The sequence below is a fragment of the Ostrea edulis genome, chromosome 9 (genome assembly GCF_947568905.1).
Source record: "Ostrea edulis chromosome 9, xbOstEdul1.1, whole genome shotgun sequence".
In the NCBI taxonomy this organism is placed as follows: domain Eukaryota; kingdom Metazoa; phylum Mollusca; class Bivalvia; order Ostreida; family Ostreidae; genus Ostrea; species Ostrea edulis.
In genome coordinates this window covers 72,940,474-72,968,031 of record NC_079172.1, presented here as the reverse complement: position 1 = coordinate 72,968,031, position 27,558 = coordinate 72,940,474, and the positions used below count along the sequence as shown (strand labels likewise).

At 36.8% G+C, this 27,558-nt stretch overlaps 2 protein-coding genes across 2 annotated transcripts; both read right to left on the bottom strand.

Annotated features, from left to right (window-relative positions):
• Positions 1-5,877: 5,877 nt before the first annotated feature.
• Positions 5,878-13,601, bottom strand: LOC125658513 (uncharacterized). Its single transcript, XM_056150868.1, has 5 exons — positions 13,357-13,601; positions 12,134-12,318; positions 11,880-12,040; positions 10,881-11,068; positions 5,878-6,077 (listed from the first exon to the last, which is right to left on the bottom strand). The coding sequence occupies exons 1-5, from the start codon at positions 13,544-13,546 to the stop codon at positions 5,878-5,880; spliced, it is 924 nt and encodes a 307-aa protein (XP_056006843.1). The 5' UTR covers positions 13,547-13,601.
• Positions 13,602-16,553: 2,952 nt separating this feature from the next.
• On the bottom strand, positions 16,554-27,237 carry LOC125659728 (uncharacterized). The gene is made up of 5 exons (XM_048891497.2): positions 26,920-27,237; positions 25,303-25,487; positions 19,022-19,182; positions 18,520-18,707; positions 16,554-16,706 (listed from the first exon to the last, which is right to left on the bottom strand). Exons 1-5 carry the CDS (start codon positions 27,221-27,223, stop codon positions 16,654-16,656), a joined length of 891 nt encoding a protein of 296 aa, XP_048747454.2. The 5' UTR covers positions 27,224-27,237; the 3' UTR covers positions 16,554-16,653.
• Between the last annotated feature and the right edge of the window lie 321 nt (positions 27,238-27,558).

Genomic DNA, 27,558 nt, shown 5'->3' with positions numbered 1-27,558 from the left:
CTTGGCCTGGAATGAGATTTCGTCTTGGGTGGACTTTTACTATTTGTAGTTGACTTTCTGGAGGAAACAGGAAACCGGCAGCGGGAAATTTGTTTTGGATGATACTCTGGAAATACAGGACTGGGGGAGCGATTCTCTGTTGCAGATCTAGAAGTGAAGGAGTAGGATACCTTCTGTCCTGGATGACGCCTCTCAAAGTGGTGTGCCATCAGGTACTTCCTGCTGCCTGGGAGCTCGTATTTGCAGTGACTACATTTAATGACGTCTCCATGTATATCTTGGAAGTGACGCATCATCTGTCTCCTAGTATGGTAAGTCCTTCTACAGGCCCGACAGTCCCACCTATAACAACATGATTATTAGGATATAAGTTAAACATAAAATGTAAGTTTTTTTTTCTTTCAAGGATGCCATGATGCTATTGTTGTTGGATGCCAGTATTTAATCAAGGGCGTATTGATGAACAGGGTTCAAATAAGGGACAACTCGACTTCTAGGTAAGATGCTTTTGTAAAAATTTTGCTCACACACCTCAGTTCCTCTTCATTGGAAAAATAAAATAAATAAGATTATAAAATGATTAATAACTCGACCTTATACCAAGTGGATGATCAGGCCACTGTATAAGTCTACCCGTACCACAAGGGTACACAGAGTAGTATGTGGCGCCTCACATTACCCTAAACCGCCGGCATTATTCCCGAGGCTCTTGCAATTCAAGCAGCTCCTATACCCGACTCAGTAACTTTATTACTGGCCAATTCAACAACAATAAAATAATAAAATAACTTCATCCATGTATAGCGTTTAATAAATAGATCACATGAACTGAGAATGGTTTTTATCTGTCTCTCTTACTGCTTGAACCATTTTATGGATTTACCGTAATTGTACGGTAGAAGTCTGTCAACATGATAAATTTTGGCAATATCATTCTTTGATCGCTTTATCAAGTATGTGAGATCATCAATTTTCTTAATGACCACATAAGGCCCCTTCCATCTGTAGGATAGTTTTTGGCACACACCCATCTTTCTTGAAGTATCATGCAGCCACACGGCCTGTCCTTCTTTGTAAGATTTTGTTTTGGCTTTGATATCATACTGTTTCTTTTGATATATTATACTCTGGTTTAATTTCTTCCTTCCCAACTCATGGATCTTGGCAAGTTTTTCTTTTAATTTAGAAACATACTTTTCTTCATCTAACTCATCTATACTGTTCCTAACAACAGGTTCTTGAATAAAAGCCTTCATGGGTAAGGTTACCTCTCGCCCAAGCATCATAGCATTAGGAGTCTGTCCTGTGCTGGATTGTACTGAAGCTCTGTATGCCATAAGTACCTGGGGAAGGAAAATATCCCATTCATGTTGATTCTTATGACAATATATTGCCAACATATCACCCAAAGTTCTGTTAAGCCTTTCCATTAGATTGTGGATGATAGCTAGTAGTTCTTGTTTTATGAATTTGTAAGATTTTGCACATTTCCTTGAATATGGTTGATTCGAAATCTCTCCCTTGATCGGAATGGATCTTCAACGGAGTACAAACGCGACACACAAAGTTTTCAACAAAAGCTTTGGTAATGTTGCTTGCCTCTTGGTTTGGAAGAGCAACAGCTTCCGCCCATTTGGAAAAACAATCTATCATTACTAGGATGTATTTATTTCCTGCTTTCGTTAAAGGTAGGGGACCAAGGATGTCAATGGCTATTCTTTCCATAGGCTCTCCAACATGGTATGAACCAAGAGGGGGCATGATTAATTTTCTTTGTTTGTTTGCGAGCTGCACAATGGCCACATGACTTACAGTAGCTTAATACAGTGTCTTTCATTGAAGGCCAATAGAACCCTTGTTTTATCCTCTCTGATGTTTTTTCAGTACCCAGATGACCTGCGGATGGTATATCATGGTAATTATGAAGAACCTCTCTTTGCAGTGACTTGGGAACAATAAGAAGGTAAGAAGATTCTTGTTCATTTATTCACTGTAAATAAAGTAACCCTGAAATAATATGAAGTCGATCCCATTGGCGCCATTAGGTTTTTAGAACTGAAGACTTATTGGATATAGATTGCCATGAAGGTCTGTCATCTTCTTCTTTTGCTACTAGAATTGGTCCTATGTTTGAGTCTTCAACTTGCTTTTGTCTTATGTTTACTGGTTCCCATCCCTCTATGTAGAGTTGAACCTTTCGCATTTCTGTGTTTGGTTGGTCACAGCTGGCCTGTCCCCTCGTGACAACTCTAACAGTTTCACACTCCTTTCCTTGGACAAGAGTGCAATACTCTTCACCTTCTTCTCGGGTTTGTCTACTGCAAACTTTGCATGGATTTCGGGACAAAGCATCCGCATTTCTATGTTGCCGCCCTGGTCTATGAGTAACACTGAGATTGTAATTCCCAAGTTCTTGTAACCACCGGGCTACCTGTCCACTTGGATTCTTCAGAGTTCTTACCCAGCTTACTGCAGAGTTATCTGTTCTCAGGATAACTTCCTGGCCATATAAGTAAGGATGGAAATGTTTCAGGGCATTTATTACAGCAAGCAGCTCTTTTCTGGTTACGCAGTAATTCTGTTCATATTTATTCATAGCTTTGCTCATGTAAGCAATTACACGTTCTTGTCCATCATGTTCTTGTGATAAGACAGCACCAGTTGCTCAGAGGCATCCGTATCTAATATAAACTTTTTACCTGTTACTGGATAAGTTAATATAGGAGAAGTCATAAAGGCTTCTTTAAGTTGAAGAAATGCTTCTTGACATTCAAGGTTCCAAGAGAATTGAGAGTTCTTTTCACATATTTTGTGTAAGGGTCTAGCTAGTTTTGCAAAATTTGATACAAATTTCCTATAGTAGGAGCAAAGACCCAAAAAGGACCTGACCTCATTAGGAGACTTTGGTATGGGCCAATTACCGATAGCTTCTGTTTTCTTTGGGTCAGTGTGGACCCCTTGTTCAGACACAATATGACCAAGAAATTCTACAGATTTTTGGAAAAGACTGCACTTGGAAGGTTTGAGCTATAGATTAGCATTTCTTAATCTCTGGAAAACATTTTGAAGTTTCTTGATGCTTTCTTCGAAGGATGATCCTGGTACAATGATGTCGTCCATATAGAGTAAACACTCTTCCCACTGCAGTCCTCTAAGAACATCTTCCAAAAATCTACTTAAGGTACTTGGACTATTACATAATCCAAATGGCATAACAGTAAAATGAAAAAGTCCTAGACTGGTAGAAAATGTTGTCTTTTCCTTGTGTTCGTCTGCCATTCCGACTTGCCAAAATCCTGAAGTTAAATCCATTGAACTGAACCATTTAGAGTTTGCAAGTGCATCAAGACAGTCATCCACTCGGGGTAGAGGATAGGCATCTTTAATGGTTATCTCGTTCAATTTACGATAGTCAACACAAAATCTTGTAGAGCCATCCTTTTTGGGGACCAGAACAATGGCGGAAGACCAGGCACTTTTTGAGGGTTCAATTATCCCGTTCTTTAACATCTGTCTCACTTCTTGTTGCTCTATATCCTTTTTGCCTATTGGTAGCCTTCGGGGTGGAGGTCTCATAGGTTGTGCATCTCCAGTTTCAATTCTGTGAGTTATCCCTTTTGCTCTCCCTATGTCGTCCTTAACTCTTGAAAACACATCTTGGTTTTCCATTAAAAGTTGTTTAAATCTACCCCCTCTTCCTCTGTTATATTTATGCTATGCTGTTTCTTCTAAGAAGATCTTGAAGATGTTCTGGAAAATTGTCATTCTTCTTGCATGGGTCCTCCAGCTGTACTCTGGCACATTTATGCGTAGTGCAATCTATAGGCTCTTCTAATAAAGATTTACAAAATCCTAAATTTGTTTTTGGAAACAACTTTATTTCCTGTGTGCTAAAGTTTACAATACTAGTATTTGCTTTATGACAACTAGATTTGCTGTCAATTATTCCTGGCAGAATTGAAACACCTTTCTTACCCATCAATTTTATTGATGGTTCAATCAGGGCTGCTTTAGAGAGTCTGCAAGCGTTCGGAATGGCCACGGGAATTGTCATCTGTGAACATGGTGGAATGGTGACTGCCTCTTTAACCGTCACTCGACACACCATAGCGGCATTGCCCCCGTCCAGCAATTAAGAATTTCATCTCCTATAAAAGACTGTAATTTCCGATAATTTATATTCTGGACATGCTCTAATAGGAAATCTTGGCCAAGAATTGCATCTTGGGATATATCGCAAACTAAAACAGTGAGTGGGTACTTATTCTCCTTGAACTGAATTTCAAGATCTAAACTTCCTAAGACAGACAACTCATTATTATTAACATCTCGTATTTTTCTAGCAACGCTCTTCAAGGGAAGGTTGTGCTCCTGCATAATAGACTGATCCAGTTTTGAAGATAAAAGTGATGAAGAGATCCACTGTCAAGCAAAAATGAAACATCGGCCCCAGATACAAGTCCAGTTAGATAAAACCCATTATCCCATTCTCCTAACTGTTCACCACACGATCCCAATCTGACATTCGAACGCTTGCAGTCCTCCATAGCAGGCCCTTTTTCATCCATCCCCCCGTGGCCTAACATTGAGGGGATGGTCTCTCGTTTCCCTGCATCGACACTCTGTTAAACGGATTGCCCTGAGAATCCTGGATCCTATACCTCTGATTTTCCATTGAACCCTGCCTCTTACGGTTCAAATGACATTCTCTCTGGGAATGCCCTGGTTTCTTACATAGGAAACAATTTTTGTCATTTGAAGATCTGTTGATATTTCTTTCAAGTTTCTCAATCCTATCTATCAGTTCTCTAAACATCTTTTGTGTTTCAAGACTCTCCCCTTTAGCATTTCCCTCAGAGGTAGCACGCACAACAGTTTTTTTTTACAATCTGCTCACCGAGGATTCCCTCATATCTCTCTATCACATCTACTGCCTCAGAAACATTTCGTCAATCTTTATCGATGCACCGGCATTTCATGTCTAGAGAGATAGTTTTATATAGCTGATTCAATGCAATGGCCTCGATTCCTGTCTGATCAAGACCTGTATAAGCCTTTTGTGCCATTTGTCTTAAGTCCTCCCCCAGTGCCGCAATTGACTCTCCTAACTGTCTCTTCCTGGATTCAAATCGAGCGAGCTACCGATTTTGTTGCCTCAAACTTCCGAATCTTTGACTTAAATTCTGGATTAAGGTATTCCATGTATAATGAAAGGATAACGAACAATTTTGAAGGATTTAGATCAACATAAAAGTTTATTGTTAATTAATGATGAAAGTGAAGCAGATAAAATTCACATGACTGGGAAATAATTAGAAACTGACCTTTTCACACTTAAGACTTTTTGGAAGAGTTAGCTACCCTTTGTAAAAATAAGAAAAATCTAATTTGCTAAAATGTGTGTGGTCAATGATTAATCTTATTTCATATTTTCATTAAAAAGAAAGTGTACGTAACTTTCTACCAAGAGACAATTATAAAAATATAATTTGTTTTTAAAATATTGTAATAAAACATGCTTTCCCCTAATACTTCAATGTTAAATTCTAGGTGAAATAAATCAAGCAGTAAACAAAATTCTGAAAACTCCTACGGTGGATTATTTTTATTTGATGAACCCTTCAAAATGATACCATGATTACAAATATTCCACCATCCATTTATTAGATATGAAATATGGTCATTATACATTGAATACCTTAATGATTCAAATGTTAACTTCTCTGATTTTGCCAAACTCATAAAAAATGTTCTTGCAGCGCCTCTCAAACTTGCAGATAATGCTAAAAGTTTTTCTCTTTCATTCCAGTTCCATAATTCTGCACAAACACGGAAATGTTAAATATATTCGTCCCAGTCAGCCGTACCATCAAAGTTCTATGGCTTGAGAGAAAAAGGACGTTTTGCTGCATAACCCGGTGATGAGGCTGGAACAAGGAACTTGTTCAAATATTCATCTTGATCACATATAGTATGTGTGTCTTCATCATCACCCTGGTCTATGTGTGCATCAGGACAAAAACCCCTCTCCTGTCTGCTATCATCCTGGACTGCAGGATTAAACTGCACTTCTAAATCTGGCGAGTCAGTCATGATGTTGTATAATAAATTCTTGAATAATGTTTGTGTCGGTTATTTGTGTACAGGATGGATTAAAAAATTTGGCCAATAAATTCTGAATGATCCGGAGTTAGATCAATCTAGTTTATTTTCTGAGTTTATTTAGAATAAATTCCAGAGAGAAAAAAATCCTCCAAAAAGTTCCAACAGGTAAGCGCTGAGTTCGATCACAGGATCCTTGTCTAACAATTTAGGATTCCACCGCTGCCACCATAAATTGTAACGTGCCCGAGGTCTATTTCTCTCATGAGGAAATAAAAATATAGCTCCGAAATTTTACTGCATTTATTACAGTACTCTGGTAAAAACACAATTACAGGTTAACAATAAAAATACGTATTGGTCTCAGTTGGTGAGCAATATTCATGTTGCGTTATATAAAAGCCTTTTAAAGGACGGAAAGGGGGGGGGGGGGTTAAAAGGTCGACTGGCACCCAACGAAGTAGCATCTGCATCTGGACAGTAATTTGGTAATAATTTCCATTTCAGGATTTAAGAAATATTGGTGTCTAATAACTATTGCCCAACTTACATGTTGAATTATCTCTGCTAACTTGCTCTGGCATTCAACGTAATGCAATGTCCCAACGCAATGCCCCGAGTGTCGTCTGGCGCCGGTATATATACCTTTTTCACCGGATACCCAACGTTACCAATGTATACAGTGACGTACTGCACACATGACGTCACGTTTTTTTGGTGATCGTGCCAAATTTAGCAACCGGAAGTATGAAGTTACCAATGTCGATTCAGTTATAAATACAGCAAAAATACGTAAAAGTGTTGAGTGCCAGTGACTATAATTGATATAAACAAGGTATGGAAACATTAATGGTAGATTGCAGGTATCTTTTGTTAAGCGCTATATTTCGATGTATTTCTCTGCACCAAAGTCGCCAACACGTGCACCGATGTAGTACACAACATGTCACCAGTCATGGGTTATTATCCAGACTCCGATTGGAAATACACAAGCGTTTATAGCTTTATGTATTTTACGTATATATCGATGACTGCACACTCTTCGATAATCCCGTATTATACATCGTAGATTTATAGCGCTAACTTTATCAACACAAAGACCTACACATTGCAATATTTTTTATTTCAACGTCAGAGTACTTGTGCGTGGAATCATAATGGTGTTTAACAAAGTAAGTTTTTGGATGACTGATCACTAGATATGAATATTTTCTTTTTCCATTTTTGTTGAAGAAGCAACTGTCTATGATGACAAAAAGTCTAGTCTTTAATTTATTGTGAGCAATTGTCGTGTATCGTGTTGTAAAGTCGTAGGTTTTGATGTTATTGATTTGGGAAAAGTTTTTGCGATTTCAAGATTACCAAAAGTTCTTTAGAATTTTTTATAATCCACATTTGATAAACACCACTTCAGGCATATGCAAGGTGAAGATAACGAACAGTGATCAATCTCATAACTCCTATAAGCAATACAAAATTGATAGTTGGGCAAACACGGACCCCTGGACACACCAGAAGTGGGATCAGGTGCCTAGAAGGAGTAAGCATCCCCTGTTGACCGGTCATACCCGCCGTGAGCCCTATATCCTGATCAGGTAAACGGAATTACCCGCAGTCAAAATCAGTGTGCCAAGAACGGCTTAACAATCGGTATGAAACACGTCAGACAGCATGTGACCCAATGCGAGGTTGTACTGACGAACTAGATCGTTATAACGACCATAGAATTTGCGAAATGCTGACTTCAATCGAGACTATTGAAATCCCTGTACCATCAACTTGTTTGTCAGTAGCTTACCTCGATTTAAAAACTGACTATACGCAGAACAAGCTCTTGCATATCGAATCAGTTGAGATATATAAACACCATATGCAGGTGATAATGGAATATTGCTACATAAATATGGGAAGTTGACGATGGAGAAGCTGAAATCATCCCGTTTGTCATACAGTTGAATTGTCAGTTTGCATATGTTGTCGCACACTAAGTTTGAAGTTTCTCCTTCACTGCTGTTAATATTTTCGTGAGGAGCAAAGATAGGAGTGTGGTAAATAAAATACAATTTTAATTCCTCCAAGCACATGTCCCTCGTATCGATATTGCTGACAATGGTACAAATCCTTCTTGCTAGAGTATATGGTATAGCTGTTTTAGTATGTTTGGGATGGCACGATCCGAAATGCAGGCATTGTTGTGTATCTGTGGGCCTATAATAAATACCCGTATTTAAGTGGGTATTTTCTTTTAACATAAGAACGTCGAGAAATGGCATTTGCGTATCATCTGTTTCCATCGTGAATTTGATATCCGAGTTCATTTGGTTTAGTAGATCGTAAAACTCCGATAACTTATCGACATCATCATCCCACAAGATAAAACAATTATCTAAATATCTCTTCCATTTACACTGTATATTATTTGCAAATTCTATCCCCCACAATGTACATAGTTGGTCATGTATGTAACTTCTGTTCTAGAAAACCTAGGGTTAATGTTGCATAGGTAGGTGCGACGTTTGTCCCCATGGCGGTTCCCATACTTTGGAGGTAATGATGGTCGGAAAAAGCAAACGAGTTGTTGTCTAGAATTAATTTTAGTGCTTCTAAAATAAAATCCTGTTGGAATCTGTCATTCCGTAAATCGGGATAACTTTCCCTCCAGAATAATACAGCTTCCAATCCTAATTCTGTAGGAATACTAGTATATAAACTAATAACATCCAAAGTGACAAGTTTAGTGTTGTACAGCATACACAAATATTGACTAGGTTTTATTATATCAGGTAGTCTATCGACACTACAGCATACACAAATATTGACTAGGTTTTATTATATCATGCAGTCTATCGGTGGTACAGCATACACAAATATTGACAAGGTTTTATTATATCAGGTAGTTTATCGGTGGTACAGCATACACAAATATTGCCTAGGTTTTGTTATATCATGTAGTCTATCGGTGGTACAGCATACACAAATATTGACTAGGTTTTATTATATCAGGTAGTTTATCGGTGGTACAGCATACAGAAATATTGACTAGGTCTTGTTATATCAGGTAGTTTATCGGTGGTACAGCATACACAAATATTGACTAGGTTTTGTTATATTATGTAGTCTGTCGGTGGTACAGCATACACAATGTTGACTAGGCTTTGTTATATCAGGTAGGTTATAGGTGGTACAGCATACACAAATATTGACTAGGTTTTATTACATCATGTAGTCTATCGGTGGTACAGCATACACAAATATTGACTAGGTTTTGTTATATCAGGTAGTTTATCGGTATTACAGCATACAGAAATATTGACTAGGTTTTGTTATATCATGTAGTATATCGGTGTTACAGCATACAGAAATATTGACTAGGTTTTGTTATATCATGTAGTATATCGGTGTTACAGCATACACAAATATTGACTAGGTTTTATTATATCAGGTAGTTTATCGGTGGTACAGCATACACAAATATTGACTAGGTTTTGTTATATCATGTAGTTTATTGGTGGTACAGCATACACAAATATTGACTAGGTTTTGTTATATCAGGTAGTTTATCGGTGTTACAGCATACACAAATATTAACTAGGTTTTGTTATATCATGTAGTCTGTCGGTGGTACAGCATACACAATGTTGACTAGGTTTTATTATATCAGGTAGGTTATAGGTGGTACAGCATACACAAATATTGACTCGGTTTTGTTATATCATGTAGTTTATCGGTGGTACAGCATACAGAAATATTGACTAGGTTTTGTTATATCATGTAGGTTATAGGTGGTACAGCATACACAAATATTGACTAGGTTTTGTTATATCAGGTAGTTTATCGGTGGTGCAGCATACACAAATATTGACTAGGTTTTGTTATATCAGGTAGTTTATCGGTGGTACAGCATACACAAATATTGACTAGGTTTTGTTATATCAGGTAGGTTATAGGTGGTACAGCATACACAAATATTGACTAGTTTTTGTTATATCATGTAGTCTGTCGGTGGTACAGCATACACAAATATTGACTAGGTTTTGTGATATCATGTAGTATGTCGGTGGTACGTCACCCATGTGCTGCTGCTCAAATGCTGAGATTGTGAATCCAGAGAGATTTTCTCTATGTCCTCTGTGTTCCAGCTGTGATGATTATATATATTCGTATTTCACAAATACCGCCATCACATCAGCATAGTCAACGTCTACAAAATAGAACATAAAATAAAGAAATTTAGTCTTCAATATATATATATATATATATATATATATATATCACATCATATTTACCCCTTTATGTGGTGGATATCACTCATGGGATACATTATTCGTATCCCAAAGTTGGTGATTCTACACTGCATGACGCAATGTGCAACCTCTGATCGTGTTTTGCATTTTGTATCGATCGTAAAATATTCTCAATGATCAGTGAAATAAAAATGCAAAATACCACATTAAGTGACATGAGCTGAAATCGTTTTTCTTAAAACTCAAACTGGTATGATGTTGAAGCATCACAAACTATTAGCATTCATATCGAAAGTAAGTTCTCCCTATTTCACAGTCACATCTGTTGACATTTTCTAAACAAATGGAGGAAATATTTTTCTTTTTCTGTTTTCTTTTTTCACGTCGCCAAATGAGTGAAAAATTCTCGAAAGGGGCGTTAAACAATATACAGACATTAAAGCACCCCCTCCCCCGTTTTAATGATAGATTACAAAGCAATATCGGATGTTGTTTTTCAAAGAAATTACTGCGAATAATGTAAAATCAGAATACCTCCTGAAACGTATTTTGCAGGACTGTCTACTGCAGAGTATAAAAACTTTGGTGGGTTTGTCACATCATCCCATGATCCAGGGCAACAAACAGTATTAACGGGGTCTAACACAGCTAACCAGCCGGTGTCTCCTGAACAGGACGCATAGTTTCTGTTGATGAAGAAAACCCGAGAACACGATACGTGTCTGGAAAGACAAACATAAAAGCATAACGATTATCTCTTCTCCCCAAATTCCCTAAAGTTCTAAGCATTCACTAATATATACATAGCCTATTGTAATTCAAAAGCATCAATATCAACACATTTTAAAAATGTATCCTATTTATATAACTGAATATCGAGAATATAATTTTATATTAACCTGTAAAGATATAATTTACACATGGATACGAATAGGTATTTGTTTTCATGTGATTATCAAATTATCCCTGCCCATCTGAGAAAAAGTCGATATATACCATAGGCGGAGTCAGTGTATGCAGTTACAGTTTCGAGCACGCCTATACTCATCTACGGAGTAGCCGTACACTGTGGGTGAACTTCACTTATAGTTCAGAACAGACCTATCCATTAAACAGAGAAGTAGTTGGGCGGATTCTCGGATCTTCACTTACTGCTCAGAACACACCTATTCAGTCAGTATACTCTATTTACAGAATACCCCTATCCATTTAAAGAGAATTGGTTGTACACTATTGGTGGGATCCGTGTTTTTCACTTACGGTTCAGAATACGCATACTCAGAAAAATAATTGTACGCTATAGGCAGAGTCAGTATAATTTATTTACAGTTGAGAATACGCCTATCGCCGACAAATATGTCTTCAGAGTATATGTATGAAAGGTGAAAATAACGAACAGTGATCAATCTCATAACTCCTTTAACGAATACAAAATAGAGAGTTAGTTTCACTTACAGTTTACGACACGCCTACCTATCTACAGAGAGGTCGGAGGAGTCTGCATATTTCACTTGCAGTTTAGGACACACTTACCCGTCGACAGAGAAGAAGTTGTTCACTGCGGATGACGTCAGTGTACTCCAGCTACTGTTCAGAACACGGGATGGAGAAAACCAACTCTTCTGATCAGAATTTATCCCATTAAATGTTACAAACGCCACTTTAGATCCTCCCCTGTACAGTTCTATAGTCACCTGGAACATCAGATTTACAAATTACAAAATTCAGAAGATTGGGATTACGTTCGGGTTTTACTATAAGCTTGTAAGTGTTATGAAAACACTCACTTCTGAGATAGGTAGTAAACTCCATAAATCTACTTTCGGATTCCGGTAATGTGTGTTACAGGCTCCAGTGGACATGGAAATGCATGCGTCCTGGACGGTTGGTAGAGTTGTTGTTCCAAGCCATGTGTCTTTTACGCTGACTCCGATCCCTGGCGTGGCACGAAGCATTAACTCGCTGGACAGTGCTGTGTCGAACAGAAATATTATATTTGAAAAATGGAATGTATATACGTAATTTCATACCTCAAAATTTCATAAAAGGCTTGTCTGAATAAGTATATTAAATACTAGTACAACATAACAGATTTTTTTTCTAACTTCTCAGATCAAACCATGATCTTAATGGTAACTGAAGTTTTACTTTACATGCTTTGATTTTTTAATACGATTACCCTCTCTAGCTTTAATCCTAGTAAAATCAAAGCTGTATGTTTTAGTTTAAGAAGTGATAAAAACACAGGCATCTCGGAATCATTCTGTCCTCGAAACTGCTGGTATGACTATATTGCTGATATTGTAAATACAGGCTATAAGTATCAATAATGCTTATCAACATCTTTTTAGTTTTCGAGATATTTAGAAAATACTTTTGACTCCCTCCCTCGGCCATTTGTTAGGGACTGGTTCCTACAACTTTATATGGTCGAATAGTTCTCGTCATTATCTACAACTTTTGTTCAATATGTCTTTTCAAATTATTTCTGCATAAAGAGATATTTAAGTAAATGTGTCCAAAAATGTCGTGAAAAATCGTAACGTTTTTTCGAGTCCTAGGTAGCGAGCTCTGACGTTTTTTACGTTAAAGAAATTTGAATGCGAGTCTCCACATATATGAACTCAACTTTACAATCGCTTAAAATTCCAGCTTTATATCTTGAATAGTTTCCGAGAACACTCGGGGACAAAGTGACGCTCTAAATCTCGAGAAAACGTCAATATCTCACGTAATAATTGACGTAATCAAAATACGAAAGTATCTAGGCCTATAGTTCAAGTGAATATCTATCATCCCTGAAAAATTGACGAAAATCGGTCGACGCGTATCCGAGAAATCGCGAAAATTTGTAAGAAAACAAAATAATAGAGAGAGAAAATTTAAAATTAAAAAAAACTACGCTTTTTGAATGACTTTCGGGATTCTTGTCTGTAAAAATAACATTTCTTGTTAAACTTTCATGTACGTAAACATTTCTTTTGTACACAATAAGTTATATATCGCTTACCGTTTGATCTGAAGTAAGCCGTCCAAGACTGATTGGTGTCTACTATATCACCATAACCATGTGGTCCTAATGTATTTATTTCACAAATCCCATCGTCTTTGTGAACATTGACACCGTAACAACCATTATTGTCCAAACACATCAAACAGCATCTCGTGCTTTTACCAGAAAGTACAATCACGGAAGACATAGCGTTCCTAATCCGAAGTCCGGGAAATGTCTTAAAGAAATCATCTCCCGTTTGGATGCTCAGAGATATGAGTGAAAGAATATGTAGAGTAATTGAATATCCCTTATTGATCATATCCAAGTCAAAAGTTTCAATGACGATTTAATATTTGATGAAAATAGAATGTACTTCACGTAACAGTTCAAATCAAAGTTATTCCAACATGCAACATTTTTTATAATCACGAATTCATTTCAACAGAATATGTAGCCCTTGTGACTTTGATTTGAAATAGCAGGATTATCTGAAACGTTTCCGAGAATGTATGAGCTGATCTCCAATTCACAACTTCTCTCTAGAGTGTCATTACAATCAAGTTTGTAATCACTTCAAAGGGAATTTTAACTAATCGATCGGATAGTAGTTGCCCATTGTCCATCAACACCTGACTTAAATGTCATTAAATTCCCATTGTCTTTGAAGATCGACAGCGCGTTTTCGATATGAACAGAAAACCATTATTTATTTTTACTTTACACGCCAATTGTTAGTCACCTGATCTCTTGTTGACAGGCTCTGAAATCACACATCATAATCTACATTGTATCGTAACTTCGATTGTTCAGATTTAGAAAATGTTGGTACGTGTATATGGTGCTTTTCATCGAACCAATCCTGCTACTGAACAAGATTAGCATCATAAGTAATGGAATTTCAAACACCATTCACGTATAATTTTTCTTTGTTAATTACTTTTTCTTTTATTGCAATCTCAGGTAATTGACTAGAGTATTATAAACACAATAGATTTAGTAATACTATATTTTATCTTAGTATCTTTTAAATGTGGTTATGGTCGCGGTGTATATATACAATTGCAAATCTAGAAATTTGAGTGCTGCATACTTACCTAATTTATTTATTTAAGGGTTAGGATTAGGTTAAACTCTACTTAAAGGGGACCGTGTTTGCCCAACTATCTATTTTGTATTGCTTATAGGAGTTATGAGATTGATCACTGTTCGTTATCTTCGCCTTTCATTGGATTAAACTTTACTTAAATGTACAGGAAATGTAAGTGCAAATGAGATCATCAAAATTCATGATAAACAGTAAAACTATCCTTGTACATGGTTTGATAAAGTTCATAAATGTTGGCTGTATCCGACATACTTTTATTAGTTTTGACTCACGTTATTGCTTCCTATTGGAGAAGTAAGAAAAAGATCAACTGCTCTGGCACAGGGACATTAATTACACTATATGATTTGAAACAATATTCTTGTTTAAAGTCAGCAGTTCACAAATTCTACAGTCATCATAATGATATAATTTGCAAATACATTCTGTCTCCAGGTCAGCTACTGTCAGGCGTGTTTCATACCCATTGTTAGGTCTTCTTTAGATACTGATTTTGACTATGGATTACTCTGTTTACCTGATCAAGATATAGGGTTCATCGCGAATATGTCCAGTCAACAGGGGATGATTACTTATCCTACGAAACTGATCCCACCTTTGGTGTGTCTAGGGTTCCGTGTTTGTCTGGTACCACCTCTGGTGTGTCCAGGGGTCCGTGTTTGTCTGATCCCACCTCTGGTGTGTCCAGAGGTCCGTGTTTGTCTGATCCCACCTTTGATGTGTCCAGAGGTCCGTGTTTGCACTATTCTCAATGTTGTATTCTTTATAGGATATATGAGATTGATCACTGTTCGTTTTCTTCAAGGTCTGAATGATATGAGAAAAAGCAACATTTTCTACAGAATGAAAGGAGAAAATAACGAACTGTGATCAATCTAATAACTCCCACAAACAATACAAAATAGAGTTGGACAAACACATATCCCTGGTTATACCAGAGATGGGGTCAGGTGCTTAGGAGTAAGCATCCCCTGTCGACCGGCCACACCCGCCGTGAGCCCTATATCTTGATCAGGCAAACGGAGTTATCCGTAGTCAAAATCAGTGTACCAAGAACGGTCTAACAATTGGTATGAAATACGTCAGACAGCATTTGACTGAATTATAGGATGTATTGCCAAACTAGATCGTTATAACGACCACAAAATTTGCAAAATGCTTACTTTAAACAAGACTGTGGAAACTCCTGTACCAGCAACTTGTTTGTCATTAGCCTACCTCGGCTTAAAAACTGACCAAATGCAGAAAAAAAACTCTTGCGTTTCGAATCAGTTGAGAGATATAAACACCATATCCAGGAGATAATGGAATATTGATACATAAATTTGGGAAATTGAAGATGGAGAAGCTGAAATTATTCCGTTTGTCATAAGGTTGAGTTGTTAGTTTGCCGTTAATATCTACTTTCAATACAATATCTAAGAATGAAGCAGAATCGATATTAAGTTGACATATATAGCTTGGTTACAGTTATAGAGATAAAACTAGTCTTATATTAACATACGACGGAACACAGTGATGTCCCCGCTTACTCTTACTCGTCCCCCACCTCGCAGTTCGAGCTAGAAATAGGTGAACACTTCAACAATATTCGGCAACTACACGTAAAACTGCAAATCTGATCGATATTTTGTGAAATTTTCTGCTATTCTACCATTCCATATAATATAACCAATATGCATGATCTCTGCACATAACGCTGTTACAGTGTCAGATACAGTCATGTTTATTATTTTTCGAAAATTCATGTCGATAAAAATAAATATTTTGATATAAGAGTTTATAAGGAAAATATCACTGCTAGAATCTGACAGTGTAAATTTAATGCCTAAACGAAAACTCATGCGGACGTGACCCTCAATTGGGCTACTTCAGATCCTTGTGTAGCGATCTACGTGAGCGGATCAAAGGATCTGATTTTAATCAGATTGAGCAGTACTAGTAATTCATAATCTCAATTTTTCTAAAAATGAAACAGGGTAAGCACAGATACGTTTAGTAAAAGACTCACGTGCACTCGCACAAAATTCTAATATCGAGTTTACTGTGATTAGCGCAGGGGCATAAACTTTAAATTTACAAACCTGTAAAGATGCAACATGTCATGTTTTTTTTTTTCGAATTTATTGATATATTACTATACAATGTTCAGAAAGGAATATCATCGACTGTATGTGGTAGTCATACACTAGCCTAGGGAAATGGACTCAGTGGTCGCTGTACTTCACGAATACTGCTAGGACATCAGCGTAGTCCACATCTACAAAACAAAGACTTTCCTTCACCCTACATGTACAGCACAAAGAAGGCTATTTCTACAATACAAAGATAAACCCATCTTAAGAGCGTTCCCGTTGCCTTACATCTGCATCCGTCACTCAAAATCTACAGCACAAAGAAGATTGTGTCCTTCACTCTACATCTAGATGACAAACAAAAGTAACTGTTTTCTTCAATCTACATCTAGAAGACAAAGGTAACTGCTTCCTTCGCTCTACATCTAGAAGACAGACAAAGGTAACTGCTTCCTTCACTCTACATCTAGAAGACAAAGGTAACTGTTTCCTTCACCCTACATCTAGAAGACAAAGGTAACTGCTTCCTTCACCCTACATCTAGAAGACAAAGGTAACTGCTTCCTTCACCCTACATCTAGAAGACAGACAAAGGTAACTATTTCTTTCACCCTACATCTAGAAGACACACAAAAGTAACATCTTCCTTCACCTTACATCTACAACAGAAAGGAAACTGGGTGTTTCTTTCACTATATCTACAACACAAAACAGACTGTTTCCTTCACACCATACCTACAACAGAAAGGAAGTTGTTTCCTTGATTTATATAGCACACAAATCTCCAAATATGTATGACGCAAAGTATGGGTTTTAATGAACCATAAATATACAAAGCAGAAATACATGGCGTTGAACGGGTCGTGGCAGTTTCATCGCCAAATGCTAGCCATCAGATGTGCGAATGTTACGAGTCCTCGGATATGACCTTCAAAACGGATGTACTGTGTCACAGTAGTTATGGCACGCTAAGGAACCATCACTGCTCAACAGCATAAGCGCCGATCATAAGCCTAATTTGAAGCCCTTCACCGGTTTTGGTGACGTCTCTGTGAGATAACCACGTTTTCTAAGTCAGACAACTACATGTAAATTCTGTGAGATAAACAAGTTCTATAAGTCAGACAACTACATGTAAACTCTGCGAGATAAACAAGTTCTCCAAGGCAGAAACTGCAAGCGAATTATGTGGGATAAACAACTTATATAAGTAATACAAATACATGTAAATTCTGTGAGATAACCAAGCTCTCTAAAGCAGACAACTACATTTACATGTAAATTATATGAGATAAACAAGTTCTATAAGTCAGACAACTACCTGTAAACTCTGTGAGATAAACAAGTTCTCTAAGTCAGACAACTACATGTAAATTCTGTGAGATAAACAAGTTCTATAAGTCAGACAACTACCTGTAAACTCTGTGAGATAAACAAGTTCTATAAGTCAGAAACTACTAGCAAATTCTGTGAGATAACCAAGTTCTATAAGTCCGACAACTACATGTAAATTCTGTGAGATAAACAAGTTCTCTAAGCCAGACAACTACGTGTAAACTCTGTGAGATAAACAGGTTCTATAAGTCAGAAACTACTAGCAAATTCTGTGAGATAACCAAGTTCTATAAGTCCGACAACTACATGTAAATTCTGTGAAATAAACAAGTTCTCTAAGCCAGACAACTACGTGTAAACTCTGTGAGATAAACAGGTTCTATAAGTCAGAAACTACTAGCAAATTCTGTGAGATAACCAAGTTCTATAAGTCCGACAACTACATGTTCTCTAAGTCAGTCAGTTAACTAAGGTACAGTACATAGTACAATTCAAATAAATAACATGTAACGAAGTTTCAAGTCAGATAACTAAGTTCTAAAATTTGGTTACTATGGTGTTTCACTCAAGTAACAAAACTTTAGTGACTAAGTTATATAATTGAAGTAAATAACTTGTAGATCTGTAAGTCGGGTAACTTAATTTGGTTCCTCTTTCCATTACCTCCACTTTGGTAGATGGCGACATTATCAGTTGTAGAATAAACAAATTTTGGTTTATTTGGAAGGTCGCTCCACTGACCGAGGCAGCAGTCCGAGGTTGTTGGATCTAGTACCACGAACCACCCAGCGTCTTTAGGGCAGCCGCCATAATTCTGCTGGATGAGGAAAATCCGAGAGCAGGGCTGGTCCCTGAAAACACACCAATCATGTTAAATAGTATTCTAATTTCATACAAATGCATTTCGTATCGTATTCGAACATTTTATTGTTTAAGTATATATTCCATTTTTGAAAATATATTTAGATTTCCATGACCTCATTCACCTAATCCCGACATTAAGAGGGAAAATCAAAGAATTTCTGGTGAAATCCTTTTTTAATAAAAAAGAAGATGATGGAAGGTGGCACGATAAGGAATGCTCACAGAATTACGGCATTAGTAATCATAGCCCCTTTGTTTCACTATATTTGTTTTGTTGAATTCATTTAATATGAGATTATACCCTTTGAGTGAGAAGTAGATAAAGTTGCTGCTAGGAGAGAGCATAGCCCAGCTGCTGGTCATCAATCTGAACGAGGACACCCAGCTCTCAAGGTCAGACCCAGTCCCATTGAAGACCATGAACATGACTCTGGATCCGTCTCTATACAGTTCTAAAATCACCTTCATGAAAATAATTAAGTAGTTTGTGAACAATAATTGAGAGTTCAGGTCTCTAAAAGCCTCGAAAGATTTCAACGTTGATATACAGTGAATTTACGCATTAGCTTTCAGACGTTTTGTTGTAACACTTGTGGGGGTATAGCATTCACACAGAAAGCACTTCACAATACTCTAACATTTAAGATATGGCTGAGAGGTAGAAAAACAGCGTTTCAATGTTGATTTAACTTTAAAGTATCAATCCAAATAAATAAAAAAAAACTTTCAACGTTGAATCAACATAGAGGGTGTATAATATCGTTGACCTTACGACTCTTTTTGAAGGTGAACCAACATTAAAAATTAAAACAAAGTCTTATATTTTTTTCAAATCTGAAGATTCATCCTTTGTTTCATGTTTTGTGATTCCATGTTGAAAAAAGATTCGATATGATCCATCTTGAATTAGATAGCAAATCTATTTCAAAGTTGGAAAACAGTAAAATCCATTACAGTTTCTACGCTGGTGGTAAGGTGCAGTATTGTAGTATATTGAGACACGATTTTTGATCGATTTAAATTGAGTTTTTTATTGTTACAGAAATAAAGACCTTTATGAATAACTAGATTAAAATATTTTTACACAGGATATACATGTGCTTCGTATTAAATAAAATTCAGCCCCCCCCCCAAAAAAAAAAAATCCTGTTTGTAGTGGTAACTTAAAGTTGATAGTTTTTCGTTATAGAAATCGAGATGTTTTATGAATAAGTATACTAGAAATAATCGTGTTTGTCAACAATCTTATCATAGTCAGGAAACCATGTGCGGAGGTGAAAACACTAAAATGTCAAAGGCATTTAATATTTCCACATACGTTAATGATTAATCAATTTAGAGAACAAGCACACAGAATATTAAGTCACATGACATATTTCATCATCCCAACGAAAATATTCATTGAACTGTAGCAAACAGGAAAAAGCATACATATTATTTCGCATAGAATATTAGATACATTTCCTTTCGTAATACAATATCACCCAAAATAACATCGTTCAAATTTCACCACATACAACGTCACAATCGACGTATCGTCACTGCGGACCACGAGGGTTCGTCTTCATAGATAAAACGTCGTCGATATATCTTAATGTCGAGTTGAAGACCACTATAGGATTAAACGTTCTTTTTGAAGAATTTATCGATGTGTAAACTCCGGACATTTTTCTCACAAACTGAATAAAATTGCGAAGCACTTTTATGTTAAGTTTGTGAGTAAAATGTCCGGAGTTTACACATCGATAAATCCTTTAAAAAGAACGTTTGATTCTTATAATTCCAATTCATTCACTTTATTAACAATTGCAAAAATTTGAATAGTTTCCCCGCACTATGTTATTTGTTTTCAGGCGTGTATGAATACATAGCGTTTTCGGATTTATTGATGTGTAAACTTTTGTTCAGTTTTATTTTCGTCCAATCAAAACAATTGTAATAAATAACATTGGAATTATAGCAAGATATTTTTTCTTCTCATGTAGAAGCTTTTGAATAAATTCTGCTTCATAAGAATATATAAACAGGTCAGCTAACAAAGGAGGACAATTCGTACCCATGGAAATTCCAACAGACTGTTGGAATATCTGATCACCAAACACCACGAACATATTGTCAATGAGAAACTGTAGCATATGTTTATTACAACTTTAGAATATTTGTACGTGGAATCATAGTGGTGTTTAACAGAGTAGTTTTTTTGGAAGACCATTTCTGTTGAAGACGGTCTATAATGTCAAAATCTAGTCTTAATTTATCGTGAGGAATGGTCGTGTAAAGCACTTCTGGCGTATGTAGTCGCAGAGTACGTTTCAAGTTTCTCCTTCACAGCTGTTAATATTTTCGTGGGGAGCAAAGATAAGGGCTTGGTAGAGCACTTACTGGATCCACCGATGTATCTTTGTTTGTAAGGGTTTTTATGTAATTTAGGAATCCAGTATAGGTATGATAACTCATAATCATTCGACCCACCGACTGGGATACCAAATGTGCCTAAAACTAAAGCATATTTTTGAAGAATTTCATCTTTTGAAAGGGCAGTTGGAGTATAAGTACGATTACCAGAAGTGAAGTTAATGCCACGTTCGTATAACATACAGTTGTAATAATGAGTCTTACAAACAAAGACAATGTTATTGCAAACTTTGTCAACTGGAACCAAAACATAATCTTTTTAACCTATCTAATTCATTTATCACTTCTGCTGTGTTTACTAATACAGAAGGGTAGATGGTACGTACTTTTGTTTTAATATGTCTAATGTGGGATTTTTATATTACTCTTATACTTTTAATCCATTCTGATACTGTATCAAGTTCTTCTTTTTCATATTTAGCCCATATTTAGTCTGACATAATCTTTGACAGAATTCATAATGGCACGCCGTGTTTGGCTATAATAGCTCTAAAACTTCATTGTTATTTCGGATTTCAAACATTTCGGTTGACCATCACCGAAGAGACATTATTTGTCGAAATGCGCATTTTGCTATATTTAGATCTAAAACTTCATAGTTATTTCGGATTTCGGACATTTCGGTTGGGCATCACTGGGGAGACATTGTTTGTCGAAATGCGCATCTGGTGCATCAAAATTGGTACCGTATAAGTTTTACATTATGACCCCTGGGTCGAGACCTCTGCTGGTGGACTGTTAGTCCCCGAGGATCTCTACAACCCAGTAGCTAAGTACTTCGTTACTAGCTTGAAAATACGGATGTATATTTAATTGCTGTTATAAAATTTAGAAATTCATTTCAAAATTAAGGATTATCTCCCTCATGCATAGCTCTTATCCTTAGACAAATTTGACCACTTTTATGGCACGCTGTTTTTTGGTTATAATAGCTCTAAAACTTCATTGTTATTTTGGATTTCAAACATTTCGGTTGAGCATCACTGAAGAGACATTATTTGTCGAAATGCGCATCTGGTGCATCAAAATTGGTACCGTATAAGTTTTACATAATAGAGATGAAGTTCTGTCGCCAATTGAAAGACCGAGGTTCTATGTATTTACGACTTTATAGAATAAGTAATTTGAGGTCTTCATTTTCAACTATATCAACATCACCAGTAATGACATGTCCAGCTGGACTATATATCAACATCACCAGTAATGACATGTCCAGCTGGACTATATATCAACATCACCAGTAATGACATGCCCAGCTGGACTATATATCAACATCACCAGTAATGACATGTCCAGCTGGACTATATATCAACATCACCAGTAATGACATGTCCAGCTGGACTATATATCAACATCACCAGTAATGACATGCCCAGCTGGACTATATATCAACATCACCAGTAATGACATGTCCAGCTGGACTATATATCAACATCACCAGTAATGACATGTCCAGCTGGACTATATATCAACATCACCAGTAATGACATGCCCAGCTGGACTATATATCAACATCACCAGTAGTGACATGTCCAGCTGGACTATATATCAACATCACCAGTAATGACATGTCCAGCTGGACTATATATCAACATCACCAGTAATGACATGTCCAGCTGGACTATATATCAACATCACCAGTAATGACATGTCCAGCTGGACTATATATCAACATCACCAGTAATGACATGTCCAGCTGGACTATATATCAACATCACCAGTAATGACATGCCCAGCCGGACTATATATCAACATCACCAGTAATGACATGTCCAGCCGGACTATATATCAACATCACCAGTAATGACATGTCCAGCTGGACTATATATCAACATCACCAGTAATGACATGTCCAGCTGGACTATATATCAACATCACCAGTAATGACATGCCCAGCTGGACTATATATCAACATCACCAGTAATGACATGTCCAGCTGGACTATATATCAACATCACCAGTAATGACATGTCCAGCTGGACTATATATCAACATCACCAGTAATGACATGTCCAGCTGGACTATATATCAACATCACCAGTAATGACATGTCCAGCTGGACTATATATCAACATCACCAGTAATGACATGCCCAGCTGGACTATATATCAACATCACCAGTAATGACATGTCCAGCTGGACTATATATCAACATCACCAGTAATGACATGTCCAGCTGGACTATATATCAACATCACCAGTAATGACATGTCCAGCTGGACTATATATCAACATCACCAGTAATGGCATGTCCAGCTGGACTATATATCAACATCACCAGTAATGACATGTCCAGCTGGACTATATCAACATCACCAGTAATGACATGTCCAGCTGGACTATATATCAACATCACCAGTAATGACATGTCCAGCTGGACTATATATCAACATCACCAGTAATGACATGTCCAGCTGGACTATATATCAACATCACCAGTAATGACATGTCCAGCTGGACTATATCAACATCACCAGTAATGACATGTCCAGCTGGACTATAGTTGAAAGAAGACGAAGAAGAAGAACATTCAGGTGTTTCACGTATAAGATGGTCTATTTGTAGGCACTGCAAACTTTGTTTATAATTAAAAAAAAGTTTATTGCAGTAGTAGAAGTATGCTTGTAGGAAATGCTGGGTGTGGACTTGAACTTGAAATACGTTGGAATACACGACTGGACTTGTTTAGGACGAAGAATGTTGGTTATGTTCACGGCATCTATTTCTTTGTGAATTTGAGCTTAAGGAACTGGCGGCATGATTTGAAAGGAATGTCATCCATGACCCGTGGTGGTTTAAAGAGCCTGTGATTGGCAACATCCATAATCATAGAGTTCAGTCTATATTCAGGTGTTGCAAAATCCAAGTATACACTAGCTGTGGCTTCTTCAAATAACGTATGTAAAACTCTCAATTGAACAGAGTAAAGTTTTGTACAAATATGATGTGGACCTAATTGTCTGTTGATGTAAGGCAAAAGTGAATCAAATGTGACATCATTTATGCATGTACTTGGTCTTTTATATGAACGATGTCCATGACTGCGTTTACGTCTTTGAGTATTAGGAAAGAGTCCCATCACATTCACGTCATTTCCTTGTGGACTAGTCAAATTACCCACATCATCATTGCATCCATGTGGAAATGCAGTGCCTAAGGTCCTGATCCAATAATCTTCTCGTTGTCTACGAAAAGGGGAACTTAATGTTGAAATGTTTGTGTGATGGTAATTTTCCCCCCAAAATCCATACCTTCATGGACAAGATGGAGTGTTCTAGTGAATTAAAATGCTTGTAAAGAAGTTGGTTGCCATCATTATCTATTTGAAATATGTGTCCTGATATTCTTTTATTAAGAGTGTTTGTTGTTTTATGTTTTTAAACGCCTCTTAAAAATAGTTTACATTTCATTGCAAAGTTTAAATTTCATAACTTCTTATATTTAAAACACCTGTATTTGTTTTTTAATATATAGCTTCGTATGTATAAAACATTTTTAAACAATGCGACAGGTATCCAAAGACTGGCTAGAATTGAAACAAGCAATGTTTATCATACACTCGAATTATTATCAAAGTTATTTGAAACTTGAAATATCCACATTTATTCAATGCCAGAATTTCAACGTCATTTCAGTTTCTGAACCTAAACCAAAATCCAATTGAACCTGTTTTAACGTTGATAAATCATGCTGAATACTTGTTGAATTAAGATTAATCTACCTTATGAATCGTTGTAGCTTAGTTCACGAAGTTGTTCTTGGGGCGCTTGCTTTGCAGCTGAGAGGCCCAATGTTCAATTAATTATTTCGGCGCCAAGTAAAACATTTAACACGGATAGTGATTCACAATCCCTTACCAGGCGTCCGGTACTATAATTAAAAGTCGCTGTTCTTTCGATTCTATTTTGTGTCACGGTAGGCGTTGCCACGATAAATACCTCCCAATGATACGACGATAGCGCCATGAATATTCAAAAAACAATTGTGGCAATTCACCTTCACCTGATAACATTTCTAAGTGTATAGGGGGGGGGGGGGGGGGGGGGGGGGACTCTCGAATGGGATTTGAAATTACATACAAAAACTAAATTTTATATATAAACAAAAAAGTTAATATTTCTACATTAAAAATGAATTTAAAAAATAAAATGTAATGCAAATGATTACTTGGGATATATAAAGGGTGTTCCAAAGATCAACTTTGGGGTTCCGGTAATGCGTAGAACACGCTCCCGTTGCCATGGCGATGCACGTGTCCTGGGTGGGTGGTGGGGAAACTCTCCCTAGCCACGTGTCTCTAACGCTGATTTCAATCCCAGCTGTGGCACGAAGCATTAGTTCTCTGTCCTCCGCTGTAAAAGAAAAAAATAATAATAATGGATTGTAAGATACATACAGAATAGGCATACTATTTTCGTTCATAAGACCTATGGGTCATGGAACCAGATTTTTCATGCTTGCTCACAATGGTGACATTCAAAACCATTATAGGATTAATTTATATATGAATTTTAAGGAGGCAAGTTGGAGTTTTAAATACTCGAAGTATGAATGAAATAAAGACGGCCAAATATTCAGAGGAAATTCGGTCTTACATCTATTTTATTTTACCTGGTTCGTTTTATAAAGAGATATGAATATGTCCGTATGTTATAAAATGCTATTACATGAACACTTTCTCATAAAATTTAAAGAATAAAAGTTTGTATTTTTTTTTATCAAGCTATATGATGTAAACCAACTTTAATTCGCGTGCGAGAGGTGTTGATTAAAGAAATGAGCTCAAGCGCACGCGCCAAATCTAATTAACGCAATGCCGTGGTGGGAACAAGAGTAACACTGAATTGGCAGAGGGGATGTTTAATACTTACTTTAGACATACATTTCATTTTAGCATTAGGGCATGGAGTGCGACGATTCGCGCCAATATACCTGATGAAATGTGCTAGCTGTCAAAATGTTGCTCGTAAGTAGATTAGCCGAAAACTTTTATATAGAAACATTTTATAATAGTCTTTTTTTACTTTGATACATGTATCATTCTTAAGTGTAATGATAAGTCATTCCTAAGTGTAATGATAAGTCATTCCTAAGTGTAATGATAAGTCATTACTAAGTGTGATGATAAGTCATTCCTAAGTGTAATGATAAGTCATTCCTAAATGTAATGATAAGTCATTCCTAAGTGTAATGATAAGTCATTCCTAAATGTAATGATAAGTCATTCCTAAATGTGATGATAAGTCATTCCTAAGTGTAATGATAAGTCATTCCTAAATGTAATGATAAGTCATTCCTAAGTGTAATGATAAGTCATCTCCTCATGAACTCGCTGCAGTTGTAAACAATCCGTCTTGATAAATATAGTGCGTCTACTTTAACGGCTGAGAATTCTGACAGAAATGAGAGTAGAATGTAGATTGAACAAATAAATTTCAGTTTTAAAAATACATGAAGGTATGAATTGCAAAAATTCACGCCGGCATTTTTTTGTCACCAGTCGCTGAATGAAGAATACTGGCATGTAGTGTAGCAGTCCATCCCCCCGTGTAATTTCCAAAAGTGAAAGTTACTTTTAGATCAATCAGAGATTTATAACTGATAGCATGGATTTAGAATACAACGTTATCACCAGCAGTTACTGAACTGATGATATCAAATTGAATTGATGAATTAACGTACACAGTGATTGAATTCTCTCTCTCTCTCTCTCTCTCTCTCTCTCTCTCTCTCTCTCTCTCTCTCTCTTAACCAATGGTATAAAATTACAGGCTGAATGCTTACCATTTGATTTATAGTACAGTGACCACGTCCTATTGACTTCCGTTATGGCCCCGGAATCTTGAGGTCCAAACCTATTTATTTCACAAGTTCCCTCTTTCTCGTGAACATTAACGCTGTGACAATCGCCGTACTGCAGGCACTTAAGACAACAATGGGTTTCCTTAAATAGGGAAAATGTCAAAATATTGTTTCTGATACGGAGACCAGCTAACCTCCTGAAATATCCGTCATGTTTAGAATCAACAAGAGACACATATGATATTAACACCAAAATAAGCAGTGCTAAACAGACCTTGTTATCCATAGCCGATTTGTTCAGTGAATGTTTCGTTTCAAAAGCTGCAGAGATTTATCACGCATTGCTAGTGTTAATTTGTTTGCATCAATTAGGGTTGATTGATGGTGTTTGCGCTGCACCTTAATAATTCAGATTGTAGACACCATTCGGCTCACTGAAAAGATTTCAACGAATCTATATTTTGCCTCTTCAGAATTCGAAAGTTTCTGTGCCGTGGGGATCCGGGTTAGAATAGGTCCTCAGTACATCCTTCTTGTCGTAACAGGCGATTAAATGTGGCGGTCTTTCGGATGAGACAGCAAAAGTTGAGGCCCCATGTCACAGCAGGTGTGGCACGATAA

What these genes read in the sequence shown, in the direction of transcription:
- LOC125659728 (XM_048891497.2), bottom strand. Translation starts at nt 27,223, where the DNA reads ATGGATAACAAGGTCTGTTTAGCACTGCTTATTTTGGTGTTAATATCA. An exon ending in ACACCCTTTATATATCCCAA is followed by an intron (nt 19,183 to 25,302) that starts GTAATCATTTGC and finishes ATTTTCATGAAG; the next exon opens with GTGATTTTAGAACTGTATAG. An exon ending in ATCTACTTCTCACTCAAAGG is followed by an intron (nt 18,708 to 19,021) that starts GTATAATCTCAT and finishes GTGTGTTTTCAG; the next exon opens with GGACCAGCCCTGCTCTCGGA.
- LOC125658513 (XM_056150868.1), bottom strand. Translation starts at nt 13,546, where the DNA reads ATGTCTTCCGTGATTGTACTTTCTGGTAAAAGCACGAGATGCTGTTTG. An exon ending in GTTTACTACCTATCTCAGAA is followed by an intron (nt 12,041 to 12,133) that starts GTGAGTGTTTTC and finishes CTGATGTTCCAG; the next exon opens with GTGACTATAGAACTGTACAG. An exon ending in TGCAAAATACGTTTCAGGAG is followed by an intron (nt 6,078 to 10,880) that starts GTATTCTGATTT and finishes CTGACTCGCCAG; the next exon opens with ATTTAGAAGTGCAGTTTAAT.